Source organism: Nuphar pumila, chromosome 15 (assembly GCF_984573655.1).
Source record: "Nuphar pumila chromosome 15, dmNupPumi1.hap1.1, whole genome shotgun sequence".
NCBI classification, from domain to species: Eukaryota; Viridiplantae; Streptophyta; class Magnoliopsida; order Nymphaeales; family Nymphaeaceae; genus Nuphar; species Nuphar pumila.
In genome coordinates, this window is record NC_143263.1 from 34,062,318 (window position 1) to 34,079,156 (window position 16,839).

Below are 16,839 nucleotides of genomic sequence, written 5' to 3' on the forward strand. Positions count from 1 at the left end.
AACCTTCGATGTCAAAGCATATAGGATTTATCATTTATCATGCTATGTTTATTCTCAAACAATGCGTATTCAGAAGTCAGAGACTCTTCAGTTTAGATTTTCACGTTTAATTTATACAAACCATCATAAACTAATGCAGAACCAATTTCAATAGAATTTCTATAAATGAATAACTTGAAATTTTCAAATTTAAAGCAATATCCAAATTTATTCATTATTGAAATTGAAATTAAGTTTCTACTATATGATGAAACATAAAAGACATCATGAAGATCTAAATCTACACCTGTATCTAAAGTGATCTTGCAGGTCCCAACACCTTTCACATGCGAACGCATCTTGTTCCCCGAATAAATGTTCTTCTCATGCATTGTTGATTCCCTTCTGTTTAGAAACAGCTGCAGACATTTGGAAATATAAACAGTAGCACCAGAGTCAATCTACTAGCTATTTTCAAGAATTTCTAATAAGTTACATTCATGAGAAACAAATGACAAATTACCTTTCTTTTCTAACCATTTTTTCTACTTTATAGAATCTATCTTTCTATGTCCCTTCTTCTTGCAAAAGAAGCACTTTATGGGAGCAAAATCGAGTTGCTTGCCTTGAGATGACTTATCTCCTGCTGACTTTTTCTTAACATTTTTTTTAAATGCATTCTTCTTTGGTCCTACCTTGGATCCATGAGAAGCCATATGTGCACTTTACACATTCTCTTCTTTCAATCTCTCTTTTTCTTCAACACACTTGTACATAAGTTCAATGAATGTCCATTCATCATTATGTGTGTTGTAAGAGATTTAGAAAGGTTCATACTCCAAAAGTAAGGACGCTAGAATCAAATATACTAGGAATGTGTCAGAAATGATAAGCTTCATGTCATTCAGCTGAAGTGTAATGTTCCTCATTTTCAAAATGTGTTGGCGAATATTATCTCCTATAGAATATTTCATAGATATAAGTTTTGACATTAAGGTATTGGCCTTGGCCTTATTGGAATTGACAAACTGTGCCTCAATGACACTCAGGAATTTCTTTACTGTCCTGCATTGCGGGATAGCACTGCGAATATTCTTTGTCACCTTAGATTGCAAAAGTAACATACTAACTCTATTCGAGTGCTCTCACTTCTCAAAAGCAGTCTTTTGTTTAGAAGTGCTTTGATCTGTCAGGGCAGTAGGCTCATCCATTCTGAAGGTCAAATCCATATACCCTAATGTAAAAAAGACAGTTTCTTTTCAATCACTAAAATTAGATCCATCAAGAAAAAGAATATATTTGAGTCATCTAAAATCATAGAACCAGAAACTGCACGGCAAAAAACATGTATCAAAAGGAAGCATATATGAGACAAACCTGATGGAAAAAGCAATAAATAAAAGGCTCTTGATATGCTTATTTTGGGGGCGAGTGTACGGGTTCATTGAAATCTTACTTTGGTAAGAACTCCAACACACGTAACCACTACGCCTACCAACCATAGTTGGTAAAACTAAAGTTCATGTGAAGCTAGACCATCAATACATGGTACCTTTGGATACACATGCACGATCTATCTCATCACACTTGCCTTATTCTACCGTACTTAGATTCCGAACACAATGAAACTCCCTTTAAGTCGCTCATCATTTCATGAATTTAAGTACAACATCAATATTAGATAAAACTATATGATAGAACAAAATTGACAACATATGTGTATTCAGTTACTTTGGTAACATGAATTCATTAAGTTATCTAGCTATCCTTGATTCTAATATCAAACATTCATTTATACATGCATAATTATAAATAAAATGCATGAGCATGACAAAATAAAAGCTTTTAACATGATGTTACTTAATGTTTATGCCCATAAACCGAAGAAAAAACAAGTATCCAAATCAAAAATATAATATACCGGTGAAATAATAGCCTAAACTGGTCATAAAAACTTGTGAACGTCAGCTAGTCTCTTTGAGAAAAAAAATTTAGTCATGTGACAAGTGGTATCAGAGTCAAGTTATTCAACAATGTCTACTACTGAAAATTTAGTTCCTGTCAAGGTTGTCGAGCTACGGCCTTTCTTAGAACGATCCCATCCCCAACATAGTGTCCTAAGAAAGGCACTTTTGTTTGTGCAAATATACATTTCTCAGGCTTCAAGTAGAGCCTGTTTTCCCTTAACTTCCCAAGGACCAAACTTAAGTGTTGGACATGTTCATCCAAACTTTGCCTAAAGATGACTATGTCATCAAGATAAACAACTACAAAGTCATCAAGATACGAATGAAAGACATTACACATTAAGTTACAAAAGGTTGTCGGGGCATTGGTTAGCCCAAACGGCATGACACAAAACTCGTACAAGCCATACCGAGTTATACAAGCTGTTTTAGGCTCATCGCATGCCGCGATGCGCACTTGGTAGTAACCAGACCGCAAGTCAAGTTTGGTAAAAAACTTAGCGGTTCCAAGCCGATGGAACAAATCTTCAATTTGAGACAGTGGGTACCTATTCCGGATGGTTAGCTTGTTCAATGCCCTATAGTCCACACAAAGGCGCATTGACCCATCCTTCTTCTTCTAAAACAGGACAGGGGCTTTCGATAGTTGGATGTAGCCGGCCTGCAGCAACTCATCAAGTTGATGTCACAGTTCCGCCAACTCTGGGGGTGCCATTCGGTAAGGGGCCTGGGTCGGCGGTTGAGCGTCGGGCACCAACTCAATGGCGTGGTCCACGTCCCTTCGAGGAGGCAGTTCCTTCGGCATTGAAGGCGGGAGCACGTCCGCGAACTCCTCCAACAGTTATTGCACTGTCGAAGGGACAGGTTCGGCGTAGGCTTCACTTTGAAGATCCCTTAAGGTAGCTAAGTAAGTCTCCTCGCCACGCCAAAGTTCATCTCAAAGTTGCAGTCCATCTCCAAGATCCCACCTTGTCAGACACCATTCGCTCTTCTCCATTGACGTCGGACGGCGATGCGTTAATGGCCTTCAATTGACAATGGCTTTCGCTCAACTTGAGTCCAATCCCCCACAAGTCTGGCTGCCACGAAGTTATGAGTGGTGCCAATATCCACCATCGCATAAACGTATCATCCGTTTATCGTAGCCAACACATACATCAGCCCAGGGCTCAGGAGTGCCTCCCCACCACGCTTCCTTAGAACTTTTCTGATTGCGGTTTTCAGACGGACCTGTCGTCTGAATGGCGACGCCCCTCTTACCAACCTCAATTAGGTCGGTTTCTTAAAGAAGGGAGGCGCAAATGCTGTATTCGGATCAGATGGGCGATCCTCTGCCATTTTTCGGGAAAGCCGACCTCTTGAGCCGGCTGTTTCCCAAAAACACCCAAAAAAAAACTTTTACCTCCTGTCTTGGGCGTTGATCGGACCTTCCTTGTTTTTCCTCTCTTGTGAGCGCAGCAGATCTGCCGCACCGTCTTGTTGACGGTGATGCTGGCCATGGCGGTCATCGGCACCTCTGCAGCGTGTCGGGTTGTCGGAGATGTCACCTCCCCACCATCGTCGGTCATGGCCGTCGACTATAGTCAAGGTGGCGGAGGCTGCCGCATCGTTTGCCGACGGAGTCGCCGGCGACCTTTCGGTTGCTGGATCGTCGGAGACGGTGGCGACACTCTCTAAGAAAGGGGAGAGAGAAAGTTAGAAGGAGGGTTGAGAGTTTCTGAAACCCTAATTCGTAAGAAGAGGGCTAAGTTTCGTGTCAGGTCCATATTTAGATCTGGACCCACCCCACCCGTACTGATCCATAAGGATCAACTGCATCGAGTCTTTGTTTAGGTGAGGGATTCAGTATTCTCAGAAACCCAGACCCATGTAGCTTCGGATCAGGATCGGGTCCATAATTGGATTCGAATCCAACTTACCCGTACTGATCCATAAAGGTTCTTTGGATCAGATCGGATTTGGTTCTCAGGTAAGAGACCCAGACCCGTTTTGGTTTTGGAATCGGGTCGGGTTTGTGGAACCCGATCTGGACTCTGGATATGTATCTGATCCATACTGTTTCACTAGATCGGGTCATTGCTTTAGATCCAACCCATAAAGTTGTCAGGTTGGATCTGGATATAGGGTTGCAGATCACAGTACCCGAGTCCAAATGTCCCTGGATCGGATTCGGGTAACTGGACCTGGTTCTATCTATGTTAGATCCAGAATCCGGTTGAACCGGATTATATGGTTCTGGATCTGGCAAACTTGAAAGAACCAGATCCACTGCACTGTAACAGTGTCAGAACCATTTCAGTCGGTTCAGATTAATCCTGAACCGATTCGGGTCTCTCTAGAACTAGTTCTCAATCATCTGAGACGGGTTCAGTGCTACTGGGACCGGTTTGGATTGTTACAGACCCGATACAGTGTGTTTTTTAACCAGTTCAGGGGTTTTATAACCGGTTCATATGGTTTTAAAACCGGTTCGTGAGGTTTTAGAACCGGTTTGAGGGTTTTTATATCCGGTTCATAAGGATTAAGAACTGATACAGTTAATTAATGACCAGTTCAAACCTTTATTTCACCGGTTCATTATATTTTTGATATGGATTGTTGTTTTTCTTTGGTTCACGAGCATAAACATTAAGTTACAGCGTGTTAAAAGCTTTATTTTGTCATGTTCATGCATTTTATTTGTAATTATGCATTATAAGTGAATGTATAATATTGGCATCAAGGATAGTTAGATGACTTAGTGAATTCATGTTACCAAAGTGACTAAATACACGTGTGTTATCAAATTTTTGTTTTATCGTAGAGCTTTAGCCAATATTAATGTTGTACTTAAATTCATGAAATGATAAACGACCCAAAGGAAGTTTTGTCATGTTAAGAATTTAGGTAGGGTAAAATAAGGCAAATGTGTTGAGATATATCGCACATGTGTATCCAAAGGTACATTGTGATGATGGTTTAGCTTCACATGAACCTTAGTTTTACCAACTATGGTCAGAAGGCAAGGTGGTTACGCGTATTGAAGTTCTTACCAAAGTAAGGTTTTAATGACCCCCTATACTCGCCTGGAAATAAGCATACTCAGGGCTTTTTATTTATTGCTTTTTTCATCAGGTTTGTCTCGTATATGCTTCCTTTTGATATATGTCTTTTGTCATGCAGTTTCTGGTTTTGTGGTTTTAGATTGCTCGAATACTATTCATTTTTTTTATGGATCTAATTTTAGTAATTGAAAAGAAATTGTCCTTTTTACATTAAGGTATATGGATTTGGATTTGGCCTTAAGAATGGATGAGCCTACTGCCCTGACAGATCAAATCACTTCTAAACAAAAAATTGCTTTTGAGAAGTGAGAGCGCTCGAATAGACTTAGTATGTTACTTTTGCAATCTAAGGTGACAAAGAATATTCGCAGTGTTATCCCGCAATGCAGGACAATCAAGAAATTTCTGAGTGTCATTGAGGTACAGTTTGTCGATTCCAATAAGGCCAAGGCCAGTACCTTAATGTCAAAACTTATATCTATGAAATATTCTAAAGGAGATAATATTCGCCAACACATTTTGAAAATGAGGAACATAGCGTTTCAGCTGAATGACATGAAGCTTATCATTTCTGACACATTCCTAGTACATTTGATTATGGCGTCATTACCTTTGAAGTATGAACCTTTCAAAATCTCTTACAACACACATAATGATGAATGGACATTCAATGAACTTTTGTCCAAGTGTGTTGAAGAAGAAGAGAGATTGAAAGAAGATAAGGTGCAAAGTGCATATATGGCTTTTCATGGATCCAAGGTAAGACTAAAGAAGAATGCATTTAAAAAAAAATGTTAGGAAAAAGTCAGCAGGAGATAAGTCATCTTAAGGCAAGCAACCTGATTCTGCTCCTATAAAGTGTTTTTTTTGCAAGAAGGGACATAGAAAGGCAAATTGCATAAAGTACAAGAAATGGTTAGAAAAAAAAGGTAATTTGTCATTTGTTTATTATGAATGTAACTTATTATAAATTCTTGAAAATAGCTAGTGGATTGACTCTGGTGCTACTGTTCATATTTTAAATGTCTGCAGTTGTTCCTAAATAGAAAGGAACCAACAATACATGAGAAGAGCATTTATTCGGGGAACAAGATGCATTCGCATGTGAAAGGTATTGCGACCTGCAGGATCACTTTAGATACAGACGTAGATTTGGATCTTCGTGATGTCTTTTATGTTTCATCATCTAGTATAAACTTAATTTCAATTTCAAGACTGGATAAATTTGGATATTGCTTTAAATTTGAAAATTTCAAGTTATTCATTTACAGAAATTCTATTGAAATTGGTTATGCATTAGTTTATGATGGTTTGTATAAATTAAATGTGAAGATCCAAACTGAGGAGTCTCTGACTTCTGAATACGCATTGTTTGAGAATAAACGTAACATGATAAATGATAAATCCTATATGCTTTGGCATCGAAGATTGGGTCATATCTCTGAAAATATAATAAAGAGACTTGGAAATGAAGGGATCTTAAAATCTCTATATTTTACCGACAATGACCAATGTGCTGATTGCATAAAGGCTAAGCATACAAACACATATAAAGAGGGTACCAAACGTAGTAGTGAGATATTGAAGATAGTTCATACGGATGTATGTGGACCTTTTACCCCCTGTTATACAGCCGAAAGATATTTTGTCACATTTATTGATGACTTTCTCGGTATATGTATCTCTACTTGATTTATGAAAAATCTGATGTTTTTCAAATGTTTAAAGAATTTAAGAAAGAAGTAGAGAAACAAACCGATAAAGTTATTAAGATAGTCAGATCTGATAGAGGTGGCAAATATTATGATAGGTTTACTGAGATGGGGCAAAGAGAATAATCATTAGTGCGATTTCTAAAATAGGAAGGCATTGTGCCTCAATATACCATGTTTGGTAGTGCTTACCAAAATGGTGTAGCTAAAAGAAGAAATCGTACGCTTAAAGAAATGATGAGGGTCATGTTTAATTATTCAACATTTCTCATCAAGTTGTGGGGTGAAGCCTTAAGGACTGCTGTGCATATTTTGAATAAGGTTCCTACGAAATCTGTACCTAAAACTCCCTACGAGTTGTGGACAGATAGGAAACCATCACTGTTTTATATGCACATATGGATATGTCCTTCAGATGCTAAGTTGTATAACCCTCACATTAAAATCTTTGATCTAAGAACAATCAGTAGATATTTCATTGGTTATCCAAAGAGATCAAAAGGATACAAATTTTATTGTCTATCTCATTCACCACAGATTGTTGAAACGGATAAGGCAAAATTCTTCGAAGATGGTTCAGTCAGATTAAGTGCACTTCAAAACCTTGGTTTTGAAGAAGTACAAAATTCAGTTTCACTACATGTTAAGGAGAACACCAAGAGATACCATATTGTTATTCCTAATAATGATGTTGTTGATCACCCGGTTGTTGATGCACAAATCCAAAATGAACCTATTATGGACAATATAGAAGAGCACGAACATGATGAACGTGTTCAATCTGAACCTGAAGAATGACATGTTTGGAGATCCACAAGAGTTAGAAAATCTACCATACATCCTGATTATGTGGTGTACCTTTGGGAGCATAATGATTTCATAGATATAGATGATGACATGTTGACTTCTATAGAAGCTGTTGAAAGCAAACAATCTTCGCACTGGATAAAAGTCATGAAAGAAGAGTTGAACTCTATGGCTAAGAATCAAGTGTTGGATCTTGTCGAGTTACCTAAAGAAGTAAAATTCATAAGGTGTAAATGGGTCTTTAAGACCAAAAAGGACTCCAAATGTGACATAGAGAAACATAAGGCAAGATTGATTGCTAAAAGATTCACCCAGATAGAAGGCATTGACTATAATGAGACATTCTTTCATGTCTCAACTAAGGAGTTAATGAAGATAATTTTAGCCCTCATAGCTCATTATAACTTAGAGCTACATTAGATTGATGTAAAAACAGTGTTCCTCGACAGGAATCTGAATGAAAAGGTATACATGGATCAACCTCTTGGTTTCTCTGAAGATGATCGTTTGGTTTGCAAACTTAACAAATCAATATATGGACTTAAACAAGCCTCCCGACAATGGTATATTAAATTTTCCCAAGTCATTGTGATTTTCGGGTTTACAAAAAACATTATTGATTAATGTATATACCTTAAGGAAAATGGGGGTAAGTTCATTATATTGATGTTGTATGTGGATGAGATTTTGCTGGCAACCAACGATATAAAGTTACTTATAGAGACAAAACAGTTTCTTGCATCACATTTTGATATGAAAGATATGGGTGAGGTTGCTTATGTACTTGGCATAGAGATCTGCCGAGACAAAGCAAAAGGCTTTCTAGGCCTCTCCTAAAAATCCTACATAAATAAGGTATTAAAGCGATATGGAACGGGGAATTGTTCTCTTAGTAGATCACCCATATCAAAAGGTGATAAACTGAGTCTAAAGGATTGTCTACAGAACGATATTGACAAAGCACAGATGAGTGTTTATTCATATGCATCAGTTGTTGGCAGCTTGCAATACGCGCAGACTTGTTCACGTCCAGATATCTCTTTCGTACTAAGAGTGCTTGGTAGATTTCAGTTTAATCCAGGCATATCCCATTGGAAGGCTGCTAAGAAAGTCTTGCAATATTTGCAAAGGACAAAAGACTATATGTTGTCGTATCATAAGGTTAATCGCCTCAAGGTCATTGGCTACTTATATGCGGACTTAGGAGGATGCCTTGATAGTAGAAAGTCTACTACTAGGTATGTCTTCCTACTTGTTGGGGGTGTGATTTCTTGGAGTGGAAAGCAGACGACCACTGTTGTTCACAACATGGAGGCAGAATTTATAGCATTATACGAGACTACTTTGCAAGTCATATGGTTGAAGAACTTCATATCACAGTTAAAGGTGGTTGATTTTATTGAAAAGCTACTGAAGGTCTACTATGATAATGAAGTTGCAGTGTCTTTTTCGAACAACAAAAGTACTACGTCATGTAAGCATATGGAACTAAAGTACTTTATTATTAAAGAAAGGACAAAGAATCATCTAGTACATATTGTTAATATTGGTACCAAAGAGATGATTGTTGATTCTCTTACTAAAGAACTAGCGCGCCGGGATTGTATTCTGTACATGTATTAAGGATGGGCTTGTTAAACTCTTTTTGACATATGCATATGAATAAAGTGATCACATACAGTTTATTGATTCTCATTATGGTTGTTTGTTGTTAATCTCATAAGGATCAGAGATTCAATTAAGGATCTGTAGAATATATTTGTAAAAGCTAATTTATTCATCAAGTCATTCTTATAAAGTTTTCTTGTTAAGAGTTTATTGTTGGGACAAGTGGGAGAATGTTGGAGTAACCCACATTGTGTGGTAGTTGCCCATGTCCGAGACTCCTCAAAAAGATGTCCCTTCCGATAAACACTAAAGATTAGAGGGAACAGTTATCTTAATTATTTCCAAACTAAGGCTATAAAACCGGGTGTCAATGAGAAACACGGATCAAGAGAAAAATAAAGAAAAAGATTAAAGAAGAAATTACATTTTCTGAGTTTTTCACTAAAGAGGAAAAGGGATCCTGCTCACCTATTGCTGAAGGTGCCTTCTGTCATTGGAGGGTTGCAGTCCGGCTGAGGAGTGAATCTTACTCTACTTCTTCTACTCTGTGTCCGCCACCCCCAGACAAAAATGGCTTCTTATCAGTTTAAGGATAATTGGAGAGAACAGAACATATTATCACCATGTCTTAATTCTTCCTCGAGCCTCGTGATGATCAGGAATTTAACGAAAGAGCTTTACGAGCGGCATTGTCCTTGTTCACTCACGTGATAGTGCCGCATTGGGGCTTTTGCCCACTGTCCAATATTCCCCGATGCTGCCCACCTGTCCGCGGCAGTGTCTCAGTTTCAGTGTGGCTGATCATCCGAAAGAAACATCCCTTTTTCTCACGGCACAATTTTCCTAACCGTTTACCGTACCACATTCTAAACTCGACCGGTGGTGCTCTACAACAATAGTAGAATGACAAGATTTCTAGTAGCAGAGTGTGCAATTTGGTCACGAATGTAACTATAAGCAACCCTAACGGCTATCTGCAAAGTGATTCAAGCTCAACAAAACTTCAATGCCATATAAGGAACATCAACTACCACCGGCAAAGCGATTCAAGCCTAAGAAACTTCAGAATGTCATTCAAAGCCCCAGCCAACATAAGAAACAGGCCAATTCAGATGGGCATTCTCAATATCACAATTAAAAACTAAACTGAACAATCTACAAAGTACAAACAAATAGCGTTTCGAAACGCCCATTTTGCAGAAACAGTGGAACGAACTCAAACTGGGCTTCTCTGTAAACTAAAAAGATCCAGTAACGCACCACCAACTAACACTGCCCGAGAAGATTGGTGACCAAAAAACACAAGAGATAGAGAGAGAGTCTTTCAGGATTTGCAGGGAAAAAAGCATACTCTGTAAGGAAATCCAATCTGGGGCGCAGCGAGACCGACGACGGGGGCCTTCCGCATCACGGCGACCATATCGTCGATCACTTTCTGGATGCTCTCCGACCTGATGTCCTGAAACTCGACCTCGCTCGCGGGCTCGTGGAGCACGGGGTCGCCCGCCTTCACTATCTCTGGCTGCTTCCCTTCCTTCTGGCCGAAACCCAGAAACCAACCAGCAGAAGGAACGGTTTTGGAAGGGGAGCCGATGCTTCCTCTTCCCTTTGTTGAAATGGGTCTGATCGATTGTGGCTCTCGGCCGATGAGGAGAGGTAGCAGGTGGTGGGTAGGCGAGCTCTTGGCTCTTCTGAGGAAGCCGTGGCCTTGGCCGCCGGCGACCGGAAGGAGCCGAGCGGAGATGCTTCGGAGACGCACCACCATCTTCGCTTTACGTGATTGTGATTTACGCATAAACGATAAGGATGGGAGCGCACACGCAGCCTGTAGATTGGCTCCCCACAGGAACGTTCGATGGGGCTGTTTGGGATCACGTGAAAGGTTGAGCCAAGTTCGCGAAGAGGTTTGCTTTTTTACTCTACGCAGTCCTTATGTTGGAGATCACGAACTCGGTCGGATTTTGCATGAACAGAGCAACTTTATCGAACCAGGCCATTGTGTTCGGGATTAAGGTTCGGCCCGGTCCCACCCAAGGCCGATTTATGCCCAAGAAGTCCAACCCCATGGCCCGGCCCAAACCCTCTCAGGTTCGGGCTAGGTTCCATTGACATGGGCAGCCCTTAGCTCATTGATAGAATAAATAAGATTGATATGAGGGTTTCATACTTTTTGAAAGGCAAGCTCAACCCAACCAAATTCAGAGTGATGCAAACATGCTAAATGAGTTTTTTTAGACTTTTCAGCGTTTTTTCTTGATTTCAACACCAAAATGGGCCGTGTCATGTGTTTGAGATTAAAAAAATGATATTTGAAGTCTCAAAAATTTACAAAGGTTTTGGATCATTGGTTTTTCTAACCTTTTAATAACCCATTGGTGTATTTTGGAATCGAACTCTCCAAGAACTGATCCCTATCAAATTATCACATCGGTCGGAGTTTAAAAATAAAACAAAAGATACCCGAGAAACCTATTTATCAACGTGTCATTTTGTTTAATTTAGGTCACACGGTCACATGAACAAAATAGCGTGTCCATATGACGTTGGTTTGAGTAGACTCGCCAGCCTCATTGACTCGGCTACAGTCAATCGAATTGACTCGGAACAGTTCAGAGGGCCGAGTCGAATCAGAATCGTTTCATCCTAACTCCCACTGCGCTGTCACTCTTTGTGAGGGAACATCATGTCATATTTAATCTCCACCGCACATCTCACTCGGGAACTGTTGAGATTCTATCACCCCCATCAAGTGAAATGTGCAGTGAAGATAATCAGTTAACATTCAACCGAGAGTGCAAACTCAGTAAGAAATAAAGCTTCCCCGGCTCGAAAGAAGAAGCAAGGAACTCTCTCTCTCTCTCTCTCTCTCTCTCAAAAGAAGCAAAGAAAGAAAAAAAGAGAGAGACGGAGAAGATGAAAGCTCTCAGCAAGATGATGGTGGTCGGAATCTTAGTCACCCTCTTCTTCACCGTCCAGGACTCCTCCGAGTGGAAAAAACTCGATGTCCATGGCCACGACGTTCTCCTCGCCAGAAAGGCCGACGTCGCCGACGTCTACCCAGACCCGCCCGACCTCCAGTACGACTTTTACCGCGAAGCCTGCCCTGTGGCGAAGCACGTCATACGTGAGGCAGTCCAAGAACTCCTCACCAAACTCTACGACGTCACCCCCTCCCTCCTTCGCCTCGCCTTCCACGACTGCTTCGTCCAGGCAACAGCTTTACCCCCCTCCCCCATTCTCTTTCTTTTCTTTTCTTTCTTGGCCGCCCGGATGGAAGCGACGATTAACTCCTGTGAGTCTCGTGTTTGGTTTCGTTCCTTGGGTCCGCAGGGGTGCAATGGGTTGGTGCTGCTGGAATCTTCCGACGGGGTTCTAGCTGAGGAGGCGCCGGCGAACAAGAACTCGACGCCATCAAGGAGAGGATGGAGGAGGTATGCCCGCTCTCTGTCTCCTGCGCTGACATTGTTGCCCTCGCTGCCAGAGACGTCATCTTCTTGGTGGGTCTCTCTCTCAGGAATTCCCCCATCATATTCTCACCTACACGCTGACGATATGATCCTGTTCGATCGTGCCTCCGTGTAGTAAATGTTGATATTCAAACTCATCCTTCAATTTTTTCTCTCTCTATCAGGTTTATCTCTAAACAACAATAAATGTTGTCTGTACATGTTCAATATTCCTTGCTGACCACAAGGCAACATATTTTTGTCTGTGCTACTTCGGATCCTCCTATTTTCTATCTAGGTCTCCCTTTGCAACTTACGTGCATCCCCTCAGCCGCTTGGAATGCCACTCTTCAAAAAGTTCATACCAAAATTTCCTCCTGGCAAGCTTCCTACCTTTCCATCGTAGATAGGCTTGCCCTCATCAAGCACGTCTTATCGTCTATCGCAAAATTTCTTATGTCTATGTTCTTGAAGCCCACGAGCGTGGAGAAGAAATTCTCCCGTTTGATGGCGGATTTTCTCTAGTCTGGTTGTCATCCTCAGACTAAGCGCTATCTGGTGGGTTGAAATTCTATGTTGCTCCCTAGGTGTATGGTGGGTCTAAGGATTCTTGCTCCGAGACTTAGAAGTATTGCTCTCGTCGTAAAGCAATGTTGGATGGTGCACTGTCCTGGCAATCTGTGTGCTCCCTTACTGCATGCTAAATATGGCTCACTTGAGTCATTCTTTTTTTATTGTCGTCATCACAGGCTTTCTACTTTGCACCTGCGTCGCATGTGGCTTAAAGTCATGTCTTTCGTCCTCATGAATGAGGGCGATCCTGACCCTGCCGCTCAACTTTTGCATCGGGAATTGCGTCCAGCGGCGTTTTTTGCACAAAATCTCTTTATCGATCTCTTCTTCCTCCTGGAGCTGTCTAGATACCTAAGCATTTGTTATGGGCTAAAGGCCCAACTTCGCATTCTCGGTTCTTAGCTTGATTGATTCTGCATGATCGAGTACAGATAGACAACTTCCTCAAAAGAGTGGGTTTTTAGCTTTCGAGTCGGTGCATCTTGTGCAATACGACAGAAGAATTCACCTATCATCTGTTTTGGGCCTGCCCTATCTTTGTGGATCTCTTCAAGTGTACGTGGAACAAACCAGATGTCAACATGCGACATGACTCCTTCGCGCTCAATTTTCTATGGGGCCCACCGTAGGTGCGCAGTTGCAAGAGATGGCGGCTGATCTGGAGAACTTGGCTTCTCACTTCCTGGTGGGTTGTTTGGATGACCCGCAACAATGCGATATTCCGTCAAACTCCGGTTGTTTTCAATAAGCTTGTGCATTGCATCTTGACTTATGTGTATGCAATTTTGCGCCTCTGCTGCCCTGGTCTCTTCCGCCTTCAACCGCCCTCTCTTCCTCCTGACCCTCGTTGAATTTGTCAGAATTCAGTTCTTTTTTGGCCTTCTGTCCTCATGTTTTTCTGTTTGCTTTCGTGTTTTTTTGGCCGTTGGTTTGGGTCGGTTGTTTTGTTTGCTCGTGGGCTCAACGTTTGTTGACCCTTTGTCTTAGTAATGTTGATGTTTTATTCGGCTCTCTCTCTCTGTATATATTGTTTTGAGAGTAATGATCTGATACGCGCGTTTCTCACATAGAATGGAGGCCCCTTCTATCCTTTAAGCACAGACAGGCGTGACAGCACAGCGGTGATGGCCGAAGCCCAACTTCCATCTCCATTCGCCACTCTTGAGGCTATTCTCACTGCCTTCCAAGAAAGAGGTCTGGACCAGAACGACACCATCACTCTTGTAGGTATCTCACCAACTTTTCCCTCTCCTTTTTCATATCTCCTTACATTTTAAAAAGGGATCCTGTACTACTCCATATGATGCCCTGGGGTTGTACGTCGATCCTAGCCGTCCAACTGATGCATCTGGACTTCGAGGATTAGTACACAGTCCGAGTGAGAATGTGGACTCATCGCAGCGATTGATTGGGGGGGCTAGGATCGATATAGGACAAATCCCATCGTACGGCTTATGATGGGATCCGTCTTCCCTGTGTTTAACATGCATATATACTCTTATGACATGGGATGCAATAGAATGGGAGTGTAGACTTGTATCTTACGAATCTCAGAGTGAGAAATTCAAGCTTTTTTCTGAAAATATCACAGAAGAAAACGGCATTTTAATCAGCGTTTTAGAAAGCCAAAATAACGTGATATTGTAGTTTAATTAAAAATATCTTATATACTTTTATAGCACCATTTGCGTTTATATTGAAAAAAAAAACTCACTATGTTTTTTTTTGTATATTTATTTTACATTTTTTTCTGATTTTTAATGTACTTTGTATGCTTATTTATGTTTTCGGCATACTTTCCATGACTTATAATGGGATGTGATAGTATGTAGGTGTCCACATGTATCTTACAGATATCATGGCGATAAATTCAGTTTTCTTTCTTTGAAAATATTACGAAAAATAAGTTATTTTGACCAGGCTTTTAGACAGCCAAAATAATGTTATGTTATCGTTTAGATGAAAATACCCTAATTTTATAGCACCATTTACGTTTATATAATCTGTATCTCGTGAAAAAAAGTTCGTTGTTTTTGTATCCTGTTCATGTATATTTATTTTACAATTTATTTTCTGCTTTTAATGTTCTTTTTATGGTTATCAAGGTTTTGCATATTTCCTGTTTCAAATTTATTTTTTGCCAATGTTTTTCAGTTTAACGTTAGAAAGACAAAAAATTCCAATTTCTCACGATAATTTGCCTTCTTTTATTTAATTTACTGTATAAACTTCTGTCACTGTGCTTATAATAGGTGCGCATACTATTGGACACACGCATTGCCGGTTCCTTCAGTCCTGCTCTACAATTTCACCGGCGGTGTGCCGGATCCGACGATGAGCTCGATGCTCATGGAGAGCTTGAAGATGATCTGCTCAGATGCCGATGCTGATGCCGAAGTCGCGGGTCAGGTCAGGGTGCCAATGGACATCGGCAGCCATGAGAACTTCGACAGCCACTACTTCAAGAACATCATAGCGGGCTATGGCATGCTCTACTCCGAAACAGCAGCTCATGGCCAGCTTGAGCACTGCGAATTTGGTCGTTGACCATGCCACCAACCCGGACCTGTTTCGTAGGGAGTTCGCCAGAGCCATGGTCAAACTAAGCTCGGTTGGGGTGCTGACTGGGTCGCAGGGCGAGGTCCGGAGGAACTGCTCGAGGCCACTGGCACACGAAGGTGGTCACTAGAGCACGGTGCTCTAGGGCGAGCATGGGTTTGGTTATTGGCATACGTGATGCATCGGCTTCTTCTTGTGCTTTTTTGGACGAAGGGAATGTGCAGTAGGTCTAGTAGTTAAATTTTTTTATGTCAAATAGTAAAGGACAGCCTGAGAGCACTTTGTCAATCATGGATTCTCTTTTATCCTATGCAAACTGTGGGGTGTCAATGGATCGGGTTTGACATTGACCCAGCCCGTATCGAACCTGATAGGGTCTGGTTTTGGGGATAAAGAAGGAGGTGCGATTAAAATTCTGTTATGACCCAAAGGTTCAAATTAGTATATAGAGCCTCGTATGGTTTGTGAAATGTTGTACCAGACCCAGTTCCGATCTGAGTTCCAAATAAGATCCACAAATTTTCAATGTAAAAAACATTATTACCGGCAAAAATAGTATTTTCAAGCAGTGTAAAGTTGCGCCAGAAAATGCATTACCGGTGACACCTTTCTTGGCGCTACTGCTGGCACGTTCTTGTTCCAGCAAAGGTGTTTACTAGTGGTATTAGTGAGCCAATAAAACCTTTATTTATTTCTTGTAGTGTCAAACCAATTCTTTATATTTAGGTATATATAGAGAGCAAATATCTAACTAATGTTGGACCGGCCAAAAAAACGAAATATTTTAGTTTGGTAAAGGGTGATAAGCCCATTAAGTGACCTGTGTCCATAAATCCATATGAAGGTTCCTTATCATTAGGAAAAAAAAATCGCAATATTTTACTTGAATTTGATGCAGTAACAATAAGAATAGTAACTTTATTTGTAGGTTGAAAATGATGCCCTACATCATTAAATTACTACTGTCAGTAGGTTGAAAATGATGCAAATTATAGTTGATATTTTCAAAGGTGATACAATACCATAGTTACCAGAAACTCCTCCCTAATGGGAAACGGGCTTCTGAAGCACGAACAGACATGTTAGGGAGATGTGTGGGGGAAAACTCACTTTCCATTCGTGGAAAGGTGCTTCCCACTCACTT

The 16,839-nt window shown here is 40.7% G+C and overlaps 2 protein-coding genes across 2 annotated transcripts in view; one reads left to right on the forward strand and one right to left on the reverse strand.

The window, feature by feature from the left end:
* The window catches only part of LOC149815080 (peptide deformylase 1A, chloroplastic-like), a 34,064-nt gene extending 23,054 nt beyond the window's left edge, over nucleotides 1–11,010 (reverse strand). The window contains exon 1 of the mRNA XM_089988919.1: nucleotides 10,469–11,010. Coding sequence (XP_089845045.1) covers nucleotides 10,469–10,912 — 444 coding nt within the window. The 5' untranslated portion in view covers nucleotides 10,913–11,010. The remainder of the gene's footprint in view (nucleotides 1–10,468) is intronic.
* A 1,020-nt stretch (nucleotides 11,011–12,030) lies between these two features.
* Nucleotides 12,031–15,683, forward strand: LOC149815081 (peroxidase 54-like). The gene is made up of 3 exons (XM_089990475.1): nucleotides 12,031–12,327; nucleotides 12,448–12,548; nucleotides 15,389–15,683. Exons 1-3 carry the CDS (start codon nucleotides 12,031–12,033, stop codon nucleotides 15,681–15,683), a joined length of 693 nt encoding a protein of 230 aa, XP_089846601.1.
* The last annotated feature ends 1,156 nt before the right edge of the window (nucleotides 15,684–16,839 follow it).

Coding starts and splice junctions, on each gene's coding strand:
- LOC149815081 (XM_089990475.1), top strand. CDS start 12,031: ATGAAAGCTCTCAGCAAGATGATGGTGGTCGGAATCTTAGTCACCCTC. Junction 12,328..12,447: donor TCCACGACTGCTTCGTCCAG/GCAACAGCTTTA, acceptor TTGGGTCCGCAG/GGGTGCAATGGGTTGGTGCT. Junction 12,549..15,388: donor TCAAGGAGAGGATGGAGGAG/GTATGCCCGCTC, acceptor TGCTTATAATAG/GTGCGCATACTATTGGACAC.